An 11,943-nucleotide genomic window follows, 5' to 3' on the forward strand; every position below is an offset into this window, starting at 1 on the left:
TGAAAGTATCTCCAATCTTTAAACAGTTAAATTGTAAGCACCAGTACCTTCACAAAGGCATCCCTCCCATCTGCAGCTTGAGCTATGTTCAGAGGCCTGGACACGCTTTCTCCTCGGACAATGATGGAGAGGTTTGTGAGGCTGTTCTGGAGTTCACTGGAGTCCACCTGGCAGAAGAGTCATGGCAACCTGGTCATTCCAGGTAGATAAAGGATATTCAGCAAAGGCTCTCTCAGGAAGAGGGCTGTGACAAACTGCCTGTTCAGCAGCATTCACTGGCAGCCTGCTAAAATCTCCTAGCTCAGAGAGACATCTGCAACAGCATCACTTGAGTGTCAGCAGGGAGAAGGGATGTACCTGTTGTATGTGCATCCATACATAAACCCTCCACAGAGACACGCTTTGTCAGTATGCTCAGGGAGCAGGGGTGAAAGAAGAAGATGAGAGTCCATTACCTCAAGCAATTTGGTTGCGATTGAAAAGTGTGGCGAGTCCATCACATCAGAGCAGTCCAAGTTGTCGTACACAGCCGCTACAAGGAGGAAACAGCCAAGCCCAGGTGAATAATTTCTGGTATGGGATGGGGGGCTGTGCTGTTATTGCAGTTGTATTTCTGTAACCCTGTAGCTCTGGGAATGTGGCAAGGCAGTAAATTCTCCTTTGAAACTCACACGTTTGATGATTTTAATAAGGGGAGAGTCCTGGTTTCACCCAGGGATCCTGGGATGTACAGGGGCCTCACAACTCCAGAACATCAGGCTTAAAATAGTAGCAAAACTGACAAGGTTGTTAATTTTAAATAGTAGATACTGGGGATCTGGGAAAGTGGTATCTGACTTCAGAAAATGTGTTTCTGAAAATATTTTTTTTCATGTACCTGGCTTGTGGGAAATTTAGACAACGGAAGGGAATGAGGGAAATCCCATAGCAACCAGCATTACTCCAAAGAATCCAGCTGACATCACTGTACTGGGCCCTCTGTACCAGAAAGTGAGGAGGAGACCTTTTCTAAAATGTGAGAGCTTCTGGCATCCTACTGGTGGGTGTCTCACACTGTGCCTGTGCCATACCAGAAGTGTACTTCTGCAGATGAGTGTTCACCAGACCTAGCCAGGAAAATGACCTAGCCAGCTATCATCTCCACAGCAAACATCACAGAGCTGCTCCTGTGTCCTCTGGCTTGCGTAGCACAACAACCAGCAAATGTAACATGGCATTATATTATCTGTTGTTTCAGTTTGTGTGATAAGGGCCTATTTATAACCATGGAAACCTGACAGCGTGACAAAATAATAATAAGATTATATTTTTCAAAACACGAGGCAGTGGAGTCACGAATCAGAATTTCATGGTGCTTATCTGCCTGCCCTTCCAACCCTGTTCACCGGTTTAGACAGGGCAGAGCAGCATAACCTAATCTGTACAGATGGAAGCAGGCCTTTACCATCCAGTCTGAGGAAATGCCAAGCACAGACAATGCTAAGTTTACCTTCAAACTCTATGTTCCCTAGGTGCAGGATTGCAGCCAGCAGCTTGCTGATATCCCAGTTCTCAGAGTCTGAGAACATGAGGATCTTCATAGCCGAGCGGATGTGGGCATAATCCTTTGCGTCATTCCGGCCATCACAGGACATGCAGTTGCCCTGCAAGGCACCACACCCACAGGTAAGGAAAATCCTCCTGGTACCAATACAAGGAAGAAAGGACCTGCAGGCTGACAAACCTTTGTACACAATGTGGATACCCCGCTTGCTACAAGAGGCAAGGTAAAAACCTATTTAGACATTCTGTCTGCTCTTCCCATGTCCGTTTCTTCCCTCATCTCTACTCTCAAGAAGAACCCATTAGCAGAGGGCTAAATAATGCATTTCTCCAGGGCTAGACTGAATACTGGGGAAGCCAAAAGGAAAAGCTGAGGAGAAGGCTGCTCCGGAGCATAAAAGGACAGGAAACTTTGACAAGGTTATATACACATACAACACCGTGCCTGTTTCTTTGATTTTTCTCTCTCTGCCTTGTCAGTGGACAATTAAGAGCCCTAATCCCAAATCAAAGCAAGTAAGCTTGAATCAGTACTAGAAGACAAATATCAAAATAAGAATATTAGGTTCTAGTGGAAGACAGATCAAAGGCAGCATCAGAAGAACCTTTAACAAATCCCACACAGTGGGTCCTAGGAGGCTGCTCCTGATGGAAACTATTTTCAGCCCTAGTGGAGATGGGAAAATGCCTTTTTTATCCCTGCTATTATTGACAATATAGTGTGATGATTACAAAAGTGAAGTATTCCTAGACATTTCAATTTACAGCATGTAAACATGCCAGCTTGTGCCAACAGCTGACCTGAACAAAACCATGGATATGTTCTCCTGTAATCTAATCCTCCTATCTCTGTATTATACTGCCCTACTGCTGACCTAGGGAACTTCAGACCTTTTTATGGAATGGCCAATGTGCAAATTGCACTCATCGGCTTTCTGCAAGATCACTGCTATTTTGAAAACTTTACATTTGAAAAAATCTCCAGCAACTTTAATGGTTTTGCTTTTGAGACTACAGAAACAGCTCTATAGGCTTGATTTTATTTCCTCTGAGACTAGATGCCCAGCTCCCATTAACAACAGAGGCAGAATTTAGCCCCATTTTTTTCCTCAGCTGTAGAATAGTCCAAATCTGACCAGCTGACATATTTAACATGAGGTATCTGCATAAGCTAAAGAACAGGATTTTCATGATGTCTTTCATGCCCTAAACCAACCAATTGGCTATTTTCAAACATCTCACCTGTGAACATCCCACTCCTACCACTATGGCAACAGTGGTACAATGGTATGATTACAGCAATGGTAAACCCAAGCAGGGACATTAACATCAGCTGTTGGAGGTTAGACTGAATGCCAGCTTCCTGCATTATGTATGTATATAAGATTTATCAGATATAAGGACTAGGATTCTTGGCACTGCTTCTACTTATTAATTTTCCCCTAAGGTATACATACCTGATTAGTATTCTCCCTGGCATGAGAACCCTTGCATTCATCTGAAATGTGAGTGCCTGTGAAAAATGGGGGATATTTCCCGCTTGCTTTAAGATATCCTTCATGTTTCTTAAGTCTGGCTTTGATAGAAAGCTTTGAACTGCCACAAGCTGCCTCCCACTGGTGGACATTACAATAAATCTCTGAAACTGAGACTCACAGCACTTTTGGTGTTATTGCTTCTGGTACTCTAAGGAAAGGACTGTTCCTATTTGGTAACTACCCATCTGCAGCTCCTACTGATTGTAACTGCTTGCTGGGAAAAGCAAGTGGCAGAGGAATAATGGAGAATAGAGCAGAGACTATTACCATAGTGAGATAAGTGTACTCTGAAGCAGTGCCCAGATTCAGCATCTTTTTCTGCTCTGTATTCATTCCCATTAGCATGCAGTAGAAGATGTGATAGTTCCTCTCCTCTGGAGCCTAAAAGAAAGAAATAGGCCAATGGACAGCCTTGTCAGCATAATCTTGTAATGCAGGAGCAGGCGGAATGTACATCTGCCAGTGACCTTACCTGCCGGCAAACCCGGGACTTCTCCAGAAGAAACTGTTCTATCCGAGCTCCTTCTATCACACCATTTTGGTTGAAGTGAATATCAATGTATTTCCCAAAGCGGCTTGAATTGTCATTTCGAATTGTCTTGGCATTTCCAAAAGCTGATGGGCAAGAGACAGAGATTGTATCTGGGTTATTGCAGTTAATGAGCATCAAGTTTATTTTTTATAACCTTCTTTTTTGCTGCCGGTATTTTACATGTTGTATTCCAACTGACAGTACTGACAAGCACTGAAGAATGTCTGGTCTCAGACTGCCTCCTAAAGAGAGAGGCAGGCATACTGCGTAACCAGATAATTGGATCTTAAAAGATATATTCAAATGACCCAAATGTGCCTTAGATCTAGCCAGCCAAGAGAGCTGTGCAATTCTGAAGACCTCCAGGACTTGCTGGGAACACACTTGATCCTTCTACAGAGAAAGAGTCTCAGGGAGTTGCCCTACAGACACATCAATGTTTTGCCAGTCACTTTGCCACTATCAAGTGCAAATGCTAAATCAGGGGTCTTTACCTTGGGCTCTGCATTCCCAAGGGCTCTTGTGCTCCTGGCAGTTCCAGGTTACATACTACAGTGGCACCTCCTCCTACAGCATGGGAGCTGCTGTGGACTTCACAGGGACATGGCAGAAAACTATAGAGAACTTCCATCCTGCATCACCAGTGTTTCAGGTTTTTAGCAGTTATTCAAATACAATGGTTCAAAGATCTGTTTCTGAATTTTTTATCCTGATAAAAAAATACCGAGATAAAGGTGGTAAATCAGGCATGGTTGCTAAATAACCCACCTTCCAGAATGGGGTTGGCCTCTAGGATTTGCTGCTCTATCCAGGAATGCTGGCCACTGACAGCTGCCAAAAACTGTAGTATTAGCTTTGTGCTTTCAGTCTTCCCAGCTCCAGATTCCCCACTGCAGTAAGAAACAAGATTGCAGGTTTCCTTTCTTCTTTTTTGGATAGGGCGGCAAAATGACACACCAAGTTACAAAAATAAATAAATCCCACTTATATTTACCATGTGAATGGTAGATCAGACTGTCTTTCATGGAGGGATGGAGAATTTTAGTCTTTCATCATCTTATCTGCTAAGATTTAAGTTGTTTTTTAGATTTAGGCTGAGGACTAAGTTCTCCCACTGATTAAAACCAAGCAAATCCATGGAAGACATTCTGTACCGGTGCAAATTAAATGACCACTTGCTTTTGTTATTTAATGCAGTACCAGATTTTCAATGCTAGTCTGAGCACATCAACTGAGTTGCCTCATCTACATTCAGATATTATTGTAATGGGACTATCTGGTTCTTCACACTGATGATTAATGGAAAATAGATACATGTTATGTGTCTATAGGATGAAGAAAGCTTCCCTCCATCTTCAGGTTAGCAGAGGTTGTTTCTCTCCAGGAAATCTCTATCCTCATAAAATGCATGTACCATAAATATCATGTCCCCAATGTAAAAGATAGCCTTACATCACACAGGCTCATGTTTTATGTTTCTTCATGTAGTGACCATGTGCAAAATGTGTTACCACATTCAAGGATTCTGGGGGAAAACAATGGACTTCAGAAATCTCTTGCTTGTGTTCTACCTTTTGAAGCCCTAACGGAAAATGAGGAGGCAGGGAAGAAAATACTTCCTTCCTGTTATCTCTAGTCTTATCTGTGCCCTTCCATTTGTAAAGTTTCCTATGTCCACAAAGGTGCCCCCAAAACATGCCAGACTTCGTTTCTGCTCCTTGTCCTCTCTGAGTCCAGTCACCTGATCACGCAGCACTGGTCTCTCTTATTCCTCTTCATATTGAAGTAGCAGTTGTCTGCAATGGCGAAGACATGAGGTGGTAGCTCTCCAATCCTCCTGTTACAGTACAGTCTGATCTGATCGACTGTGTAGAGAGGCAGCAGCTGGTATGGATTCACTGCTACCAAGATGGATCCCGTGTAAGTCTGAAAAACAGTTATGAGCATTACTTCTAGCAGCAAACATGCAAACGAGAATACAGCCAAAGCCATTTGCAGTATAAATCTAAACAGAGACAGGAGGGAAGCCTGGGAGATCCATGACAGCACTTAGGTGAGGCTGAGAGCCTGGTTCCTCACTATAAGCTGCTGTTAAAAATCCTAGGGTCTGGAAGTTTTTGCGAAAGGAAGAATGCTACCTATAATCTTGACAAATCACAGGTCAGTTCACTGTCTCAAGCTAAAGAACAAGAAAGTCCAATTTGACCTGGCATTTTTGTGTGTTATCATAAGCTGTTTTGTAGTGGTTTGTTAAGCTGCTTTTGTGTTCTAGTGCAGTGGTAGCTGAACTTTGCTAACGGGTAACATTATGGTTGTGTTATTCACACAGTCATTTAGTAACTTTTATAAACAACAGCACCATTGAAATGAAGGAGGCTGTTGAAGGCTGTGGAAATGCAAGGCAAGAATATTGTTCAAGAACTTCTATATAAGACAACTTCAGACTGCTAGAGTCTAATATAACAGGTCTATACGCACATCTTGGTAGTTATAACTGCAGTATCTATAAAATCAGTCCTTCTTTACACTAAACATTACCACATCTGAGTTGTAAGAGGCAGCTCCTCTCCTATAGTATATATAACATGGAAAGCAAAGCATGGAAAAACTTGAGTAGTATTATCATATTACAAACTAGGAACTGAGGAACAAAGAAACTAAAAATGCCAAATTGCTCAGTCACAGATAAAACATGTAATGGACAATAAATTAAACCAGGTGCCCTAAATATCCAAATTTATTCTTTATCTATTTTATTACACCAAAATCAAGTAAACATTTACTTGGACTGGAGGACAATCCAAATCATGTCACCGTACTAGTTAGATTGATCCTGGGTCACAGCTGCAGGTAATAGCAGCACTAGGCTGTAACATGGGCTGGATTTAGCTGTTGGTCGCTGGTGGAAATGATCACTCTAGGAGGAATTAAGCAGGGTCACTACCTATGCATATCTCTGTGATTCCAAAGATTGCTATTAGCGCTCTGTCACAGCCAATGCACTTAAATGAAAGAAAAGAAAAACTATGTCGTGTCTCCTTGGCACCCTCAATCAGTAAAAGAAGAAGAGGGCACCATGTATGAAAGGCTTGTAGGCTGCTCAGGTAATTCCACTAAATGTGTAGTAGAGGTCGTCCGTGAAAGTACTATGCCTGGTGACCTTGGCACTCACATAGATTTTGTGCTCCCGGTGGCGGATAAGGAGGTTGTGCACCATGCCTGCTTCATGGAGATCCCCAAGGCGGATCATGTCTTCCACCCCTTGGACAGAGGAGGGGTGCATCAGGTGCACCATGTGCATGTTCTGAGCTGTGATCCAGTGTTCCTGAAACAGGCAAAGCGTCAGATTTAATGTGTTATGCTGTGGCTCAGAGGCAAACGAAGGAGAGATATGTTAGCCCAGAGCAAGTTTCAGTATAATCCATGCTCAAACCAGCATATTCTAACAAACAGCTGACTAAACTGCAGAAATTAACTGCTTTGCTGCTCCCTGGCACCAGGTGATTTAAAACACTGGATGGAGCCATTCAGGTGGGTTCTGAACATCACCAAATTTAGCATCATTCAGAGTGCAGCTCTGTCAGGGAATCACAGCCACAACTTTGTATAAGGTGGGGATGAAACCCCAACTGACTTTAGTGGGATCATGATTTCACCTAAAGCTCCACCAAAATTAGGCATTGGAGCCTGTCCATTTCCTTGTACCTATGTAGATATAACCTCTATCTCAGGAAGCTCTAAATCTTCATAGTGCCAGGACCTGGTGATACTAAGGTATTACTCTATACTTGCCTCATTTTTTATATTCTTTCTTTCAGTAGATCTTACTAAATGTTATCAAAGTCAGACCATTTGGCTAGATGGAGCTTTGGTCTGACCCAGCAGGGCCATTCTTTTGTACTTTGTACTTTAAATTGTATGTTCATCTTTTACAGAAAGTTATAGCGTAGCCCACCTTGCCTTCGTCATCCTCCAGCAAGATCCGTCCTGAGTCAGAGTTCTTCACAACTGCCCCAATAGGGACGTTAAATTCACTGTTTGCTTGGGTGTCCAGCCATACATGATCACCCTGGGGAGAAGAAAAGATATTGTCAAGTACAGTGACATACTTGATGCCATGTAGCTCACAGGCATACATCTCTTGGTCTTATTTTTTCAGTGATTTGATTTCTTTAGCAGTGCAAGCAGCACAGTCTAATGGTTATAGTATCAGGACCTCTGAGTTCTACTCCCAGCTCCACCACTGACCTGGAACATCACCTTGGACAAGCCATCAAGCCCAGCTGTCTCACAAGAGGAAAAGAGGCAACACCTTTTACAAGGACAGCAATTACTCAGCTCCACCACCTCCCAGAGATTGGCAGGGGGCACAGTGAATGCTGGTGAAGTGCCTTGGCAGCCTCCTATCAGATACAGTATTATTTCAGAGGAGATGCTTGAAAACATAGACACTACTAGGAAAAAAGAAAAACAAAGAGATGTACAGACTAGATGCCTGGATATGTAGAGGACTCTACTGGAAGAGTTTTTAGATATATACTCTTTCTGCTATAGCTGAGATCACTTAGAAATGCAAGTGCATCCATGATCTCTCTTCAGAAAAAAAAAAAAAAAAAGCAACATCTTTATTCAGATGAGTTCCTCTCTTCATATTTGGAGAGGCATGGCAACATCCTGCCTTTCTGCACAGTGAACAAGTAAGCAGAACTGCTCTGCTCCAGGACATTATCAAAGTCCCCAGCCCCAAGTCCCCAGGAATACCTTCTCTTGCTCCAGGAACTAATACAGATTCAAACTGAAAGCTTTACTGTAATGACTGGAATAAAAATTGAACAAAGTTGTAGGTCAGATCTTCAATATCTTGAATATCTTGAATATCTTCATACTTACACCTGCTGAGGAACCAGCTTTCTAGCTGAGTGTCTTTTCTGTTACAACTTTTGCTAAATACTGTAGCATTTACTGTCAAAGTCTCAAGTTTTTTACTGAAAAAATATTTCGTTTTCCTCTCAAAATACTTCATGGGCTTACATTTAAAACCAAACAACTGTAGTGTAAAGCATCTATGAACACTGCAATTGCACAAGGTTATGAAGAATGTTGTACACTAACAGCTCTCATTTGTGTTGAATGAAACCCCAGAGGTAAGCTGTGCAGTCTCAGTGCCACACCTTGTGACAGAGGTCACCAGCTCATCATGAGCACAGCCAGACTAGGCAAGACACCTCCACATCACTACTCTAGATTGATATTATTTTATACCTTGTTGATACTGGGTTACTGCTACTTTCTTTTTGAGTTGGACCATGATGTTAAGGTAATTTGCTCCTCTTTGGGCCTCAGGCTAATCAGTAAATCACAGCAAAAAATAGGACTTACCTTTCTGAAAACCACCATTATGTTTCAGATCACTGAATGTAACCTGCAGTGCCAAGAACATAACATTAGGCCAGAAAAGGACTTGGGCTTTGATTGGAACAGACAATGGGGTTTCCTTGAGATGTTCCCTTGCAAAAAGTAACAGCAAAATGCCTTAAAGTATTTCTGGATATGGATTTTGTTAAAGCAGAAGAGATCATTAAAAAAATACAGTCAATGTAGAAATGAGACCATCTACCCAAAGCAAAGTACTTGCAGCACTGGGGTGGTAGTCTGATTTGAGTTCTGCCACATAACTCTGGGGATGCTCTTAACCCTGAACAGGTCACTGTGCATTTTCATACTGAACAGTTCCTTCAGTCAAATGCTAGGCACATTTATTGGCTGAACTACAAGTTTGGCTCACAAATAAAAAGACCCCACAATGCAATGTAATTCGATGCCCAATAGGGTTACCTTTGGTTGGTCCACTGACCCAGCAGTTCAGTTGCTATGAGTGGCTACCTCAGTGACAAAGATTTAATTCATACTTTCCTGATCTGCTTAGTTCCCTCAGATCCTCACAGCTTGAAACTACTACCATATAGAAACTGAAGTTTAGAGTTCATGTTCTTTGTCTGGAAAAAACCCTCAAGTTCAGGGTTAGCATTTTTTTCTCCCTTTTGTTTTAATAATCTTCAATGTTAAAGCATTGCAGTGAGAGAATTAGGGCTCATTTTATCACTTGCTTTCCTATAGCTGCCCACTTTTTTTACCTATGTTATTTGGGAAGGTATAAATAGCTTCCATAAATCATGGTCTTATTTAAAATCAATGGGGTGCATCAACCTCTCTTCTTCAGACTAGGAAGGAGCAATTATACTCCTGTATGAAAGACACTGTCACTGTTGTGGGTTATACTAATATCTTAACCCTAAGGAGGGCTATTAGGGTAGGAAAATGGAAACCAGGAAGTGCTTGAAAAGCTACATGATCTTTCTCCCCTATTTGTGGCTATAAAGTATACAGTAGTGTGGACTGAACAGGGTTTCTAAGCAAGCCCAGAATGATTTACTACTTTAAAGTTATCATAAGGTATGCTGAAAATAACTAATTAACAAAATTACAAAATGTATTGTGATCCCAAACTGGAAAATAAACAGAAACTTCAAGAGATGACAGACTGCTGATGTAGAAGTCCAATGCTAACACACATTTTAAAGCAGGAATTTTAAATTTAATTTTCACACAGGTGACTCAATAACAAGAAAAGAATGTCACCACAATGTGGAATGTCACCCTTAATAAAAAAAGCTGGCACATGGAGAAACTGAAAGGAGTGTGTCCCCAACAAAACACCTGCTGATTATATTAAAAATTGATTTTCCCTGTGAGACTAGGGCAACCTCCAGAGCTCATCTGTAACCAAGATGTAAATTGTGCTCAATTTTGTAGCACAACATCTATGAAAATTTAGCAATGAAACATGAATGTGTTCTTCCTGGCTGCTTGGGGTTTTTTCTGTTGTTTTTTTTACACTCCCTCAAGAAGGAACTTCCGTCTTTCATAATCAGTTATTCCTATGGCGAAGTCCTCATGTTCTTATTCAGGACCCAGGAACTGGATCTTCATATTAACTTGAACAAAGTGATGACCTGTTACTATGGGCGATGCAAAATGGTACAGAAGCATGGTACTTAGCAAACATAGGCCAAGGATGAGCCACAGTCAGCCACAGTGACTCACAACTGACAGATACTTTTTCACCTGTGCCAGAAACCAGAGTACTGCAACAGAGCAGAAACATCTACCCAGGAAAAAGAAGGAGTGGTACATGCAAACACAAAGCACAGCCATACTGCATCACGTCAAAGGTAGAGCTGGATCCAGTCTATGATAGCAGCCAAGAACGGACATGTAGGGAGGAGATCCCATATAATCCCGGGATACACAGTTTCAACATTTAAAATGCTTAAAATGCCAACCCCCCACCTGCTTGAATGGCTGCTTTCTGGCAATGCCTGGCGCTCTCTGTTGTTTTTCTTTTCAACGTAATGCAGCACTGTAAACCATATTGTACCCCACAGGATGAGAAATTACCTCTCCTGAAGAAATCTTCACTGCCTGGCTTCTGCAGCTTAATTCTCTCTTTTTCATAAGCACTGGAGTAAGAAGGAAAAGGAAGGTGAAACTGGTGCTGGTGCCATTAAGGGATCCCTCACTGAGTGCCAGTTCTCAGCTGCACAAAGGAGGAAATGACTGAAGCACGGTTATTTATTACAGGACTTTGCTCCCAGTTCAGCATATATGTCATTTCCAAGTCAGGCATTCCAGTAAGCAGGAAGGCCTGGGTGAACCTTAAACTTCAGTCTCTCTCTCCACTGTGCCTGAATCCTTTCAGATTTCTAGAAAGCACTCCCAGAAGCATCTCCCTTTAACATCTGGTTTTATGCTGCTCCAACACCACTGACTTCCCTGGAGTTCTCTTGGAATCGCCCTGTTAAGTAAGAGGAAAATCAGGCCCTCATCTCTCCCCTTGGTTTTGCACAGCTCTTTCTGTAAGGTCAGAAAATGCCCATCAGTCTATGTCCTGTGTGGACTGTGTATCACAGTACCTAGAGCTCAAAGCAAAATAAACTCATGACACTTAACTGAAATTGATACACATACACATACAAAGGGTCACAACTTCCTGGTTTTGTTACCATTAATTCATCTCCCAACAAACACCCTATCCCTGTGTTCCAGCGTCTAGGTGCATGTTAACGCCCTACCTGACCATTTATCTCTTTCCAAATTAGGACAGGATGGCCAATAGCTTCCCTCTTTCTGGTTGCTCCACATGTACTCTCAGTAATCCTGTGTCCTTCTTGCATACCCTGTTAAAATCCAGCACTAGATGTGATGTATGGGAAAGAAACAGAAGTGTAGTATATCTGTAGAGAGGCAGATACAGGGTTTCTCCAGTCAGAG

The 11,943-nt window shown here is 42.1% G+C and overlaps 1 protein-coding gene across 6 annotated transcripts in view; it reads right to left on the reverse strand.

The window, feature by feature from the left end:
• MYO7B (myosin VIIB) overlaps positions 1-11,943 on the reverse strand; it is a 58,239-nt gene that overhangs the window by 44,166 nt on the left and 2,130 nt on the right. For 5 of the 6 annotated variants that reach the window (XM_032990544.2, XM_032990543.2, XM_032990542.2 and 2 more), the window contains exons 2-12: positions 11,071-11,132; positions 8,992-9,034; positions 7,568-7,681; positions 6,785-6,937; positions 5,354-5,538; positions 4,381-4,502; positions 3,553-3,695; positions 3,348-3,461; positions 1,490-1,643; positions 456-532; positions 48-167 (exon numbers count right to left, since the gene is read on the reverse strand). In XM_032990544.2, coding sequence (XP_032846435.2) covers positions 48-167; positions 456-532; positions 1,490-1,643; positions 3,348-3,461; positions 3,553-3,695; positions 4,381-4,502; positions 5,354-5,538; positions 6,785-6,937; positions 7,568-7,681; positions 8,992-9,009 — 1,200 coding nt within the window. In that variant the 5' untranslated portion in view covers positions 9,010-9,034; positions 11,071-11,132. Of the gene's footprint in view, positions 1-47; positions 168-455; positions 533-1,489; positions 1,644-3,347; positions 3,462-3,552; positions 3,696-4,380; positions 4,503-5,353; positions 5,539-6,784; positions 6,938-7,567; positions 7,682-8,991; positions 9,035-11,070; positions 11,133-11,744; positions 11,843-11,943 lie in introns of those variants that run through there. The other variant, XM_032990541.2, reaches the window with a different exon arrangement.

This window comes from Tyto alba, unplaced genomic scaffold (genome assembly GCF_018691265.1).
Source record: "Tyto alba isolate M040663 unplaced genomic scaffold, T.alba_DEE_v4.0 Super-Scaffold_10, whole genome shotgun sequence".
Classification (NCBI taxonomy): domain Eukaryota; kingdom Metazoa; phylum Chordata; class Aves; order Strigiformes; family Tytonidae; genus Tyto; species Tyto alba.